The 14,120-nt window shown below is 47.9% G+C and overlaps 1 protein-coding gene across 9 annotated transcripts in view; it reads right to left on the bottom strand.

Annotated features, from left to right (window-relative positions):
* Positions 1-14,120, bottom strand: part of GAS7 (growth arrest specific 7) — a 222,686-nt gene that overhangs the window by 22,951 nt on the left and 185,615 nt on the right. For all 9 annotated transcript variants that reach the window (XM_039501440.1, XM_039501438.1, XM_039501439.1 and 6 more), the window contains 2 exons: positions 9,965-10,039; positions 682-760 (listed from right to left, as the gene is read on the bottom strand). In XM_039501440.1, the coding sequence (XP_039357374.1) occupies positions 682-760; positions 9,965-10,039 (154 nt within the window). The remainder of the gene's footprint in view (positions 1-681; positions 761-9,964; positions 10,040-14,120) is intronic.

A 14,120-nucleotide genomic window follows, 5' to 3' on the forward strand; every position in this document is an offset into this window, starting at 1 on the left:
AGTGCAAGCATCACAGTCACAACCTGAGTTCTCCAGTGAGCTGGGGACACACAGGCTGTCAGTGCATCCCTCACTGCAGGTAGCCTTGCATGACAGTGAGTGGGAGGGAGGGAGAGAGGGAGGAAAGGAGGGAGTGGGACTATGGCTCTGCCTCTTTCCCTTTGCATTGGGAAATCGCATGCTGCTCAACATACTTGGACAGAGGTGGCTCTGTGCTCCACTGAGAAAATGGCCTGCAGTGTTTTCCAGCCCTCTCATCAGGTGTGCAAGAGGCAGGAGGTGTCTCCCTCTGCCCCTCCCCCCCATATAACCCCTGCACATGAGCTGGTCACACATTGGCCTGCGAGTTTGAATCCTGCTCCTACCACTGAGGCTATGGGTCCCCTTTGCATTTGGTGTCAGTGTCCCTCTCTGTAGGACAGGGTGATAATAATACTCCCCCATCTGACTTTTAGGTTCTGTTCCCAGCTCTGGCAGCAGAGTGGGGTCTAATGGGTTAGAACAGTGTTTGCATTGAGCATAGGCAAACATAGACTTGACAGATTTCCTTAGTGCTCTCAGATGTTTGCCATTTGGACCACCTGTGTATGTTCATATTTTCCTTATTAATATCCCCAAAGGCTACACCACTACCAAACTCCTGGAGAATGTGCTGTGTGAACACAGGAGCCTGCAGATTACCTTAGAGGAAAATTTGAGATGAACCTCTGCCTCATCTGCCAGACTTTTCTTCAGCTGGGCCCAGGCCTCTCCTAGGGTGCTGAAAAACACAATGCATCACTGGTTAGTGCCCTGATCCGTGCCTTGTACCCATGCATGGCCCCCACCGGAATTCATGAGACAACCTTTTGTTTGTGCAGTGTACATTGTTATCAGCCCCTGCATTGTATCATACTCAACATACTGATGTATGCACCATTCAGCTACTACAGCTTAATCAATCAGACTGTTGTCCCCTCAAGCATTAAGACAGTAGTACCAGTTCACACCTCTCACATCTCAGACACAAAGACCTCATAGACTTTAAGGTCAGAAGGGACCATTATGATCATCTAGTCTGACCTCCTGCACAATGCAGGCCACAGAATCTCACCCACCCACTCCTGTAACAAACCCCTAACCTATGTCTGAGCTACTGAAGTCCTCAAATTGTGGTTTGAAGACCTCAAACTGCAGAGACTCCTCCAGCAAGTGACCCGTGCCCCATGCTGCAGAGGAAGGCAAAAAACCTCCAGGGTCTCTGCCAATCTGCCCTGGAGGAAAATTCCTCCCCGACCCCAAATATGGTGATTAGTTAACCCCTGAGCATGTGGGCAAGACTCACCAGCCAGCACCCAGGAAAGAATTCTCTGTAGTAACTCAGATCCCACCCCATCTAACATCCCATCTCATCACCACTGGGCATACTTACCTGCTGATAATCAAAGATCAATTGTCAAATTAATTGCCAAAATTAGGCTATCCCTTCATATCATCCCCTCCATAAACGTATCAAGCTTAGTCTTGAAGCCAGATATGTCTTTTGCCCCCACTACTCCCCTTGGAAGGCTGTTCCAGAATTTCACTCCTCTAATGGTTAGAAACCTTCATCTAATTTCAAGTCTAAACTTCCTAGTGTCCAGTTTATATCCATTTGTTCTTGTGTCCACATTGGTACTAAGCTTAAATAATTCCTCTCCCTCCCTAATATTTATCCCTCTGATATATTTATAAAGAGCAATCATATCCCCCCTCAGCCTTCTTTTGGTTAGGCTAAACAAGCCAAGCTCTTTGAGTCTCCTTTCATAAGACAGGTTTTCCATTCCTCGGATCATCCTAGTAGCCCTTCTCTGTACCTGCCCCAGTTTGAATTCATCCTTCTTAAACATGGACAGCCACCTCTCAACAGAATTCCCTCACACTAGCTAATGGAAAATGTACAGTCATTAAAACCTTCTATCATCCACAATGTTTAGAATCCCTGAGCCTGAAGACCTCTAAAACCCTGTGTACAAAAGGGGTTTAGCTACTTGTCTGCTTCATAGCCCTCAGTTCTGTCTTAAAGACACCTGCTGCCGAAAACATCTTCAGGCAAATCACCGAAGTGCACACGGTGTCCTACTTTCCACAGTGAGAATGATGGAAATAAAAGAGGCTATGGAAAGGGACCTCCAATTACAGGCAGGCAAGAGAGCAACAGTAGCAGAGTGCCCAGAAGGCAAAAAGCCAAGTAGGAGCAGATTAATATTTTCAAATTAACGATGAACTGAGTGTGCAGTATGGACAGGGCTGGTGCAACCCATTAGGTGACCTAGGCGGTTGCCTAGGGCACTAGCATTTGGGGGGCAGCATGTCGGGTCCTTCGGCGGTGACTATGGCGGCTGGATCTTTGGCTGCCCCGGTCGTCGTCGTCATTTAGGCGGAGGGAGCTGGGGCAGGGGGGTGCGGGGAGGGCCGCCTGCAGCAAGTAAGGGGGGGCACGGCACGCAAGGGAACCGCTCCCCGCCCCAGCTCACCTCTGCTCCGCCTCCTCCCCTGAGCACGCCACCCCGCTCTGCTTCTCTCCCTCCCAGGCTTGAGGCGCCAATCAGCTGTTTGGCGCCGCAAGCCTGGGAGGAAGAGAAGCAGAGTGGGGCAGCGTGCTCAGGGGAGGAGGTGGAGCAGAGCTGAGCTGGGGCGGGAAGCTGCCGCACAACTCCCCGGGCCGGGAGGAGCTGCCGCGGTGGGGGACGCCTTAGGGTGGAGGGGGGGGGGGCTGCCACAAGGGGGGCACCTTAGGGCGGAGGCAGGGGGGTGGAGAGCTGCCACAGGGCTCGGGGCGGGACGGCACAAGGTGGAAGTTTCACCTAGGGCGCGAAACATCCTTGCACCTGCCCTGAGGATGGGATCATATTTTGAGGCCAGAGAGCTGTTGTCGCTGCCTCACTACATAGGATATTGTGCAAGAAATTCATGCCTCACACCTGGGCATCGACAGCTGTCTGAGATGGGCTTAAGAGCGTGTTTACCAGCCAGGAATGAATACACAACTCTGCTCCTTGAAAGAAGGGTGTCAGAACCACCAGCTGAAAGAGACTCTTACCACATGAACTGCTCGCCCCACCATGGGAAAGGTGAGAGTGGACTTACATCTTCAATGAAAAGCAGTACTTGATTACAAGGGATACTACTTAAACTTTTGGGGGGTCAGTGCCCTGCCTGATACAAGAAGCAAGTCAGTGACTGGCACTTTGGCATTCTGGATGCTGCATTCACTAACAGACCCCAATTTGCCGCAGAAGATTTCAGGGAATTTTCAGGCAAATGGGAGTTTGACAATCACACCTCCTTCCCAACATAACAACAGAGAACTGGTAATGTGGAATCAGCTGTGCAAATAGCTAAAACTGTTACCCAAGGTTGTTTTTTCTGGTTAGCATTCCTCACTAGCATTTTTGGCACACAGGAATACCCCACCACAGGGGTGCCAAACAGTACATCACAGGCACTGCTGGGACAAAGGACCAAAATCTTGCTACCAATGAGGCCAGGATGGAGATATAGCTGAGAAGAGATGGCCAACAATAAGAGAAAGCAGGCATTAGAGTATGACAGGTCAGCCAAGGACCTACCGTGAGGAACTAGCCATTAGACAGACACCAGAAGGACTGGACTAACGGCCTTCTGAGGGATGCAATGGCACCTAAGTTATATGAGATGTCTGTGCAAGAGGGACAAGTGGCAGAAGGAACAGGAGGCACTTACAAGCCAGCAGACTACACCCAGAGAGAGCCTGCAGAGATACTGAGATCATCACAGAATGGAGAGACAGAAAACCACTCGCCAAGGAGACTCCACAAAGAGACAATTTGCTAAACTTGGTGAGTGGGCCCAGGAAACAGAAATAGATCACTCCTGGAGTGGTCGCCTGTTGAGGAGATCAAACTAGATCAAAGATTGTGTAACCAGCTGGGTCTGGACAATACCCAAACTCAGTTATGTGTTAGCAACCTCTGGCCAAAGGGGGACAGAGTGGGAGTCAATTGTTGGTTTCTAACATTTATATTAAATATTTGTAAAATAAATAAGAGGTATCATGAACTGGACTCAGAGGGCCATTTTTCCCTGAGGGGGCTGTTACTGAGGGGACATCAGGAAAACAGGCAATGTGGAGGATTTAGGCTGGAAGCCACATGGACAGAGCAGTGCACGGGGTTAAATAAAGTTGTCCTTGTTCAGATTAACCTGAATCCAGCTTCTCTCATTGTGAATGAACACTTGAATTTTTCTAACTTTTCTGTTTGTTTTTCTCTTTGATTTTGTAAAGAATGAACTCTTGGCCATGGCTAGTGAGCGCAAGAGAACAGCTGTGTTATTCACTATATCTAGATGCAGTGGGTTAGCAGTGACCACTCCCCCTCTGGGTCAGTGGAAGGCCACTCCGCCTCACTATGGCGTGGACATTGCTCACAGTTGGGGAATCAGCCGAGTCACACTCACCCTGTAGTTCTGGTCGACAGTTTGGACAGAGTAATAGGCTGTTAGGGTCTCTAGCCTGCAATCAGGGCAGTGAAGGGTCTGTGGCTCGGACCTGTACTCCGGGCCGAGCGGTGAACAGTTAATAAGCCGAGCCCTTAGTCGGGGTAGGGCGATCCAGAGTCTGGTTCTTGGGCCTACACTCAGGGCCGAGTGGCAAACATATAGTTCAGAGTCCAGGCCCTTAGTCAGGGTGGGGCAACAAGTCCTCTGAGCTCAGGCCAGAGTAGAGCACCCAACCGCAGGCTAGGGGAGATCAGGCAGAAGCAAAGCCGACTGTCCTCACTCAGCAGACTGTAGGTGAATGCAGGCCCTCTGGCCTATGGAGGGGGAGTACTGCCACCCCAGGGGTGGGATGGCAGGGGGCACGTGGGGATGCCCATCTCCACAGTGTCCCAGCCCAGGGCCCTGACAGTGGCAGAGGGGGTCCGCCACTGGGTCAGCAGGGATCTGCCCAAAGCATGCTGACCTTGTCACAGGCCAGCTCTCAACCAGACGGTTGTCTAGTTCCCCTGGACTACTTCCTATCTCCCCCAGGAGCGAACCTGGGTCCATAAGGGTTCCTCTGGATCATCCGGGTAGGAGTCCAGTGGCAGTCCCGGCAACGTTGGCCAGTCCTCAGTGCCACAGGGCCTACGGCAGTCTCCCAGCTCGGGAGCAGGCAGGAAGTGTCTGGCTCCTTCAGCAGCTGCAGCCCAACTGAGCTCCCAGACCTCCCTTTTATACTTCCGGTCCTGCCCCCTGACTTCTGGTGGGAGGGGTGAGCAGGCCTGGCTCCACCCACCAGGGCTCTGTGAGTGGTCCCTCCCCCCCGGGTCGGTCGGAGGCCACTTTGCCTCACTACACTTGGTCTCCTGCTTGCTAGAATTGCAACCAGTTTCCTATCATATTTCATCCATGGACTTAAAGTTCTTTCATATGACTGTTTCTGTCTCTGGGAGGTTAGGAGTGCCACAGGATTAATGAGCGATGCTGGATCCCTCTGCAGGCTTGTGAGGGCTTGAGAACTTTATTACTCCTAATATCCAGTACGCCCCATGCTGGGCTGGGAAGCTCCCCCAGAATCTGGAAGCCAGTCATGGATCTGAGGAACTTGCTGAGTCAGTCATACTCTTATCAAACCTTGGCCAGACCTCAACAGTCCACAGTGTGTGGACCAAGCATACTTCTGATAGTATTCATTCCCCAGTAGTAATTTCCTGAACAATCAGGGCTTGCTACATGGTGCATTAGGCTGCACCAGAGGGGTGCAAATTCTAGAGTGCACTAGTGTGTCATGCACTAACTGGCCTGTGTGGACCCTGCTGGCACACACTAAAAGTTCCCTGTTTGAAATGGGACTATTTTAACATGCACTAAGGAATGTTTAGTCTGTGCCAGCAGGGTCCACACAGGCCAGATAGTGGGAGACATGCTAGTGCGCATGAGAATTTACATCCCTCTAGTGCACTTTGTAGACGATCCCTCATTATTTCTAGGCCTCACATTTCTCAGACATCATGGGAACAAAAAACAAGTAGTGACAAGAACTTGCCAAATGGGACAAACATCTAATTTTTCAACTTTCTGTATCTCGGAATAGAATGGGCCAATTCAGCCAGGGTTTGGAAAACACTATGCTCTGTCTCTCAGCGGATGTGCCAAGCTGCACTCTGAATGGACATTTTCTGCGGATTTTGTTGAGACTGCAGTGCTGAAAGCCCCTTATTAGAAATGCAGTGACAACTTTAACTACAGAGAGGACAAAAGGTCTCAGTTTCCCGATCTGTAAAATAGGGATAAAGATCCTCACCCTCCATTATAAAGTGTTTTAAGATTGACGGATGAACAGTGCTTAAATGTGCTATGGAGAGACACAGCAGCTCCTCTTTACTTTACTTTACTTCATCTTTCATTCTAAGCAGGAATTCAATCTATGGATTTGTTTTTGTTTCTGTATGAAGATAAGTGTACCCTCCCCAAATTTATAACACCTCATTTGTTAGTGAAGGCTGAATTTCTAGAGGATTTCAAGTAAATCTAGTATTCAGATGATGAGTAAAAATAAACTAAAAATGTTTCCTTTATGGAAGGAAACTGCTCCAAGTCTGCCTGTAGGAAGGTCCAGATTTCTGACCCACATAGCAATACAGGTGGTACACGAGTTTGATAGATCCTGAATTCTGTCTCAGAACAAAGACATTTTTGCATCCATAAGTGAGACATGGATTTCATGCTGGAGGTGGCAAGCTCTGTTTACTGAAGAACATCCAGTTTACTATAGTTGTTCGAACAATATGTGCAGGCTAGGTAGATGAACTTATCAATGCTCTCCACAGAATCCAACCCCACCTGCACAGAACCTTAGACTTTCCCCAGAAACACACACCACACACTGAGTCTGCACACAGATGGCAGTGCGGAATTGGAACAGCTGCTGCTCAGCTTGTAATCAAGGTCACTGGAAGTAGAAGGAAGCTCTCTGTGAAGCTGTGGAATCTTTCACTGCCAGTAGAAAGGTGCTGGTCATGTTAGGACACAGATAAGAGATGTCCCATAACTTGGCTTTCTTTTGTTTGAAGTGATTGCCTGGGGGGCTGTCATGCTTACCTACCTTTAAACCTACCTTTAGGGCTGTCAAGCAATTAAAAAAATTAATCACGATTAATCACACAATTAAAAAAAATAATCATGATTAATCACACGATTTATCACACTGTTAAACAATAGAATACCATTTATTTAAACAGCTTTGGATATTTTCTACATTTTCAAATATATTGATTTCACTTACAACACAAAGTAGAAAGTGTACAGTGCTCCCTTTATATTTATTTTTATTACAAATATTTGCACTGTAAAAAAGAAAAGTACTGTAATAGTATTTTTCAGTTCACCTAATACAAGTACTGTAGTGTAATCTCTTTATCATGAAAGTTGAAGTTACATATATAGAATTATGTACAAAAAAAACTGCATTCAAAAATAAAACAGTGTAAAACTTTAAAGCCTACAAGTCCACACAGTCCTACTTCTTGTTCAGCCAATCACTCAGACATACAAGTTTGTTTACATTTGCAGGAGATAACGCTGCCTGCTTCTTGTTTACCCTATCACCTGAAAGTAAGAACAGGCGTTCTCATGGTGCTGTTGTAGCCGGCATTACAAGGTATTTATGTGCTAGATGCGCTAAAGATTCATATGTCCCTTCATGCTTCAACCACCATTCCAGGGGACATGCGTCCATCCTGATAAGTTTTGCTCAATAACCATCCAAAGCAGTGCGGACTGACACATGGTCATTCTCATCAGCTGAGTCAGATGCCACCTGCAGAAGGTTGATTTTTGTTTTTGGTGATTTGGGTTCTGTAGTTTCCACATCTGACTTGCTCTTTTAAGACTTCTGAAAGCATGCCTCACACCTCATCCCTCTCAGGTTTTGGAAGGCACTTCAGATTCTTAAACCTTGGATCAAGTGCCGTATCTATCTTTAGAAATCTCACATTGGTACCTTCTTTGCGTTTTGTCAAGTCTGCTGTGAAAGTGTTCTTAAAATGAACATGTGCTGGGTCATCATCCGAGACTGCTATAACATGAAATATATGGCAGAATGTGGGTAAAACAGAGTAGGAGACATACAATTCTACCCCCAAGGAGTTCAGTCACAAATTTAATTAACGCATTAATTTTTTAACAAGCATCATCAGCATGGAAGCATGTCCTCTGGAATGGTGGCCGAAGCATGAAGGGTCATACGAATGTTTAGCATATCTGGCACGTAAATACTTTGCAATGCCAGCTACAAAAGTGCCATGAGAATGGCTGTTTTCACTTTCAGGTGACACTGTAAATAAGAAGCGGGCAGCATTATCACACGTAAATGTGAACAAACTTGTTTGTCTTAGCGATTGGCTGAACAAGAAGTAGGCTCTAAAGTTTTACATTGTTTTGTTTTTGAGTGCAGTTATATAACAAAAAAAATCTACATTTGTAAGTTGCACTTTCATGACAAAGAGATCGCACTACAGTACTTGTATCAGGTGAATTGAAAAATACTATTTCTTTTGTTTGCCATTTTTACAGTGCAAATAGTTGTAATAAAAAAATAACTGTAAAGTGAGCACTGTCTACTTTGTATATGACAATAAAACTGAAATCAATATATTTGAAAATGTAGAAAAACATCCAAAAATATTTAATAAATTTCAACTGGTAGTCTATTTTTTAACAGTGCAATTAAAACTGCGATTAATTGTGATTCATTTTTAAAATTACGATTAATTTTTTTAGTTAATTGCATGAGTTAACTGCGATTAATCGACAGCCCAACTTTAAACCCTGTGGAAGTAGAGCAAGAACTACTACAAGGATTTGAAGGGGATTTCAGTGCAAACCGTCACCTCTGTGAGCAAGAGTCAGGCTAGCTGTAACCTAATAACGCGAGATTTGTAGAAGCGAGGATTGTGTGAGGCAAATGGGAAAGAACTGTGTGACCTTGTGTTAGATATGGAATGTAGACTGTAGTCTAAATAGAAGTGAGAAAAATAAGATATCAAGATGACCTATGTATAAACAAAATGCAGCTGTTGCTTATTATTGTATGTAACAAAAGGTATAAATACTTGCTGTAATTGTTTACCTGTAGAGAGACCTACCTAGGAGGGGGAAACCCTGTGTCCTAGTGCACTCTCTCCCTCTATGCAATTGCTTGAGAATAAAGTATCTGACTTTGCTGCACCCAACCAGAGAGTGAGAACTGTTTTTTTCTCCGACAATCCTTTTAAATGTTTTTTGTTCATTAAATGAATTATATTACAGTATAAGGATTTATAATTAGAGACCATTAATCGTGAAATGAACTCCTAGCACCCCTATACTCTAGCCCCCAAAAGATTCTCCTAGTCTTCTCTTGAACACATCTAGTGATGGGGCCTCCACATCAGTGATTTCTGTCAATGGCACAGAAATGTGCTAGTGCAGGGAAACTAAAGCAGTGCACATGAGCCCTCCCCTGCGTTCTTTGGCATATCACTCCTACCTCCTCCCCAGGGCAGACACAGTGTAAAGGAGAGAGGGTCTCTCCTTTTGCTCCACTGGAGGGAAGAACCCAGGATTAGAAGATGCTGTTGCATCTCCCTCTCTCCTGATGCTACTGGGTCCCCTGAGGGACAGCAATCAGCAACTTCATTTAATGCACAGATCCCTCTGTGATTCCAGCAATGCAGTGCTGCCATGTGCTGAACCCCAAGAATTGCTGTAGTTTAGAACAACTATAATATCAAACAAATTATTAAAATTTTTAACATTTTGCACAATTGCTCTTAAAAACATACAGCCCCTGTCAATCAATGGACAACTGCTCCAGAAGGTTCTACCCTCCACTAACAGAGCCAGGATAATAGGCTGAATCATCCATTGCTCTATGGAGGGCCTCAAGAAAAGAGCATGTGCCTAAGTTAGGGGAAATGCCTTTTGTGAAAAGGCTCCTTACCCTTCTTCTTGAGCAGCCAGTGAGTTCTGAGACAGTTTGGACAAGTTCTTGGCATATTCTTCCTCAATCTTTATCCTACAGAAAACAGACAGCAGTTGGACAAAACCACCACACGGCAAAGTAAATCATCAGATTTTCCAGTGGGGCCTTACTCGTGAGTGTTTCTTTTTATCTCCTATTATAATCAACCTGTGCAACTCACTGATAAAAGATATTGTTGACCCATAAGAATGGCCATACTGGGGCAAACCAATGATTCAGCTAGCCCAGTATCCTATGTTCTGACAGTGGACAGTGTCAAATGTGTCTGAGGCAATTCTGAGTGATCCATCCCCTGTTGTCCAGTCCCATCTTCTCACAGTTGGAGGTCTAGGGACGCCCAGAGCATGGAATTGCATCCCCGAGCATCTTGGCTAATAGCCATTGATGGATCTATGCTCCATGAACTTATATAATTCTTTTCTGAACTCAATTATACTTTTGGCCTTAACAACATCCCCTGGCAGAGAGTTCCAAAGGTCGACTGTGTATTGTGTAAAGAAGCACTTTGTTTCAAACCTACTGCCTATTAATTTAATAAGGTTCTTGTATTAGGGAAGGGCTAAATAACACTTCTCTATTCATATTCTCCATATCATTCATGATTTTACAGACCTCTAACATACATCCCCACCCCAAGTCTAAAATGAACAGTCCCAGTCTTTTTAATCTCTCCTCATATGGAAGTTTTTTCATACCCCTAATAATTTTTGTTGCCTTTCGCCATACCTTTTCCAATTCTAATATATCTTTTTTGAGGTAGGGCAACCAGAATTACATGTCATATTCAAGGTGTGGGGATACTATGGATTTATACAGTGGTGTTAGAAGAACATAAGAACGGCCATACTAGGTCCATCTAGCCCAGTAGCCTGTCTTCTGACAGTGGCCAATGCCAGATGCTTCTGTTCATTTCCTCTGAACAGGGCAATTATTGAGTGATCCCAATCCCTGTTGTCCAGTCCCAGCTTCTGTCGGTCAGAGGTTTAGGGACACCCAGAGCATGGGAACATTATGAAATCTTTTGTTTTATTATCTATCACTTTTCAAATGGTTCCTAACATTCTGTTAGATTTTTTGATTGCAGTTGCACATTAAGTGGATGTTTTCAGAGAACTATCCACAATGACTCCAATTCTTTCTTGAGTGATAACATTTTTTTTCCCAATGTGCATTACTTTTCACTTACCAGCATTTAATTTCATCTGTCATTTTGTGGCCCAGTCACTCAGTTTAATAAGAGTCCTTTGTATCTCTTCACATTCAGTTTGGACTTAAATTTCTTGAGTAATTTTGTATCGTCTGAACATTTTGCCACATAGTTGTTCACCCCCTTTTCCAGATCATTTATGAATATGTTCAAAAGCATTCATCCCATTACAAGTCCTTAGTGGACCCTGCTACTTACCCCTCTCCATTGTGAAAACTGACCATTTATTTTTACCTGTTGATTCCTATCTTTTAACCAGTTACTGATCCATGAGAGGACCTTCCCTCTTACCCCATGACTACTTACTTTGCTTAAGAGCCTTTGTCAAAGGTTTTCTAAAAGTCCAAGTACACTATATCAACTGGAGCACCATTGTCCATGTACTTGTTGAACCCCTCAAAGAATTCAAATAGATTGATGAAAAGACGGTTACTCACCTGTAGTAACTGGTGTTCTTCGAGATGTGTTGCTCCTATCCATTCCATGTAGGTGTGCGCGCCGCGCATGCACGGCTCTCCGGAACATTTTTACCCTAGCAACTCCGGCGGGCCGGCTGGCGCCCCATGGAGTGGTGCCATCATGGCGCCCCTTATATACCTCAGCCGGCCCGTCCGCTCCTCAGTTCCTTCTTGCCGGCTATTCCGACAGTGGGGAAGGAGGGCGGGTCTGGAATGGATAGGAGCAACACATCTCGAAGAACACCAGTTACTACAGGTGAGTAACCGTCTTTTCTTCTTCGAGTGATTGCTCCTATGCATTCCATGTAGGTGATTCCCAAGCCTTACCTAGGCGGTGGGGTCGGAATGAGACGTGGCGGAGTGTAGCACCGCAGAGCCGAAGGCTGCGTCGTCTCGGGACTGCTGTACCAACGCATAATGGGAAGCGAAGGTGTGGACGGAAGACCAGGTGGCCGCTCTACAGATGTCCTGGATGGGAACGTGGGCCAGGAAGGCGGCTGACGAGGCGTGCGCCCTCGTCGAGTGTGCGGTGAGTCGGCACGGGGGGACGCGAGCAAGTTCGTAGCACGCCCTTATGCAGGATGTCACCCAGGAAGAAATCCGTTGAGAGGAGACAGGCTCGCCTTTCATGCGCTCCGCAATTGCGACAAAGAGCTGGGAGGAACGCCAGAAGGACTTAGTTCGGTCAATGTAAAAGGCGAGGGCCCTACGGACGTCGAGGGTGTGGAGCTGCTGCTCACGAGGTGAGGCGTGCGGCTTTGGAAAGAAGACCGGAAGGAAGATCTCCTGATTAAGATGAAAGGCCGACACCACCTTTGGGAGGAAGGCCGGATGTGGCCGAAGCTGCACTTTGTCCGCGTGGAAGACGGTATATGGGGGGCCCGCCGTCAGGGCGCGGAGTTTGGAGACTCGTCTGGCGGATGTGATTGCCACGAGGAAGGCCGTCTTCCAGGTGAGATGGAGGAGAGAGCAAGTGGCCATGGGCTCGAAGGGCGGGCGCATCAGCTGGGTGAGAGCCAGGTTCAGATCCCAAGTAGGAGCAGGCGGACGCACTTGCGGGTAGATGCGGTCCAACCCCTTGAGGAAGCGGGCAACCATGGGGTTGGAAAACACGGAGCGACCATCTACAGCGGGCCGAAAGGCCGAAAGTGCCGCCAGGTGTACCCTCAGGGACGAGATCGCGAGACCTTGGCCTTTCAGGTACCAGAGGTAGTCGAGGACCGTCTGGATAGGGGTCGAGAAGGGGTTAAGACCTTGCTGATCGCATCAAAGGGCAAAGCGTTTCCACTTCGCCAGGTAGGTAGAGCGTGTGGAGGGTTTTCTGCTTTCAAGCAGAACTTGCTGCACCGCCGCGGAACAGGTCCTCTCCGCGTCGGTCAACCACTCAGGAACCAGGCTGTAAGATGCAGCGACTGCAGGTTCGGGTGACAAAGCCTGCCGAGGTCCTGAGAGATGAGGTCCGGCCATAACGGTAGGGGAATGGGATCCCGGATCGAGAGCTCGAGGAGCAGGGTATACCAGTGCTGCCTCGGCCAGGCCGGAGCGACGAGTATGACGCGGGCCTTGTCCCTCCGCAGCTTGAGCAGTACTCGGTGGACTAGCGGGAACGCGTATAGAAGGGGACCCGTCCAGGGCATGAGGAACGCATCGGAGATGGAGTCCGGAGCCCGACCCTGGTACGAACAGAACCTGTGGCACTTCCTGTTGGTCCTGGAGGCAAACAGGTCTATTTGGGGAAATCCCCACCTTTGGAAGATGGTGTGGGCCACATCGGGGCGAAGGGACCACTTGTGGGAAGCGAAGGACCTGCTCAGACGGTCGGCCAGCGTGTTCTGCACTCCTGGTAGAAAGAACGCTTCGAGGCGAATCGAGTGGGTCACGCACAGGTCCCATAGGAGCATCGCCTCCTTGCACAGCGGGGAGGATCGGGCCCCACCCTGTTTGTTCAGATAGAACATGGCTGCCGTGTTGTCCGTGTATACCGCCACGCAGCGGTCCCGGAGGTGTGCAAGAAAGGCGAGACAAGCCAAGCGGATCGCTCTCAATTCCCGGACGTTGATGAGCAGGGAGAGCTCCTGGGCCGACCAGAGGCCCTGAGTGTGCAGGTCTCCCATGTGAGCCCCCCATCCAAGCGCCGAAGCGTCTGTGGTCAGGGTGACCGACGGGCGAGGGGGGCGAAACGGAACCCCGGCGCAGACCACCTCCGGATGCAGCCACCAGGTGAGCGTCTGGAGAGTGGGGTCTGAGACCGTGACCACCATATCTATAGGGTCGCGGTGGGGGCGGTACACCGAAGTCAGCCACATCTGGAACGGACGGAGCCGCAGCCTCGCGTTCGCGGTCACAAAGGTGCACGCGGCCATGTGGCCCAGCAGGCGGAGGCAGGACCGGGCCGTCGTGGAAGGGAAGGCTTGTAAGGTGCGAATGAGCGAGGCCATCGTCTCGTGTC

Source organism: Mauremys reevesii, linkage group 15, assembly GCF_016161935.1.
Source record: "Mauremys reevesii isolate NIE-2019 linkage group 15, ASM1616193v1, whole genome shotgun sequence".
NCBI lineage: Eukaryota > Metazoa > Chordata > Testudines > Geoemydidae > Mauremys > Mauremys reevesii.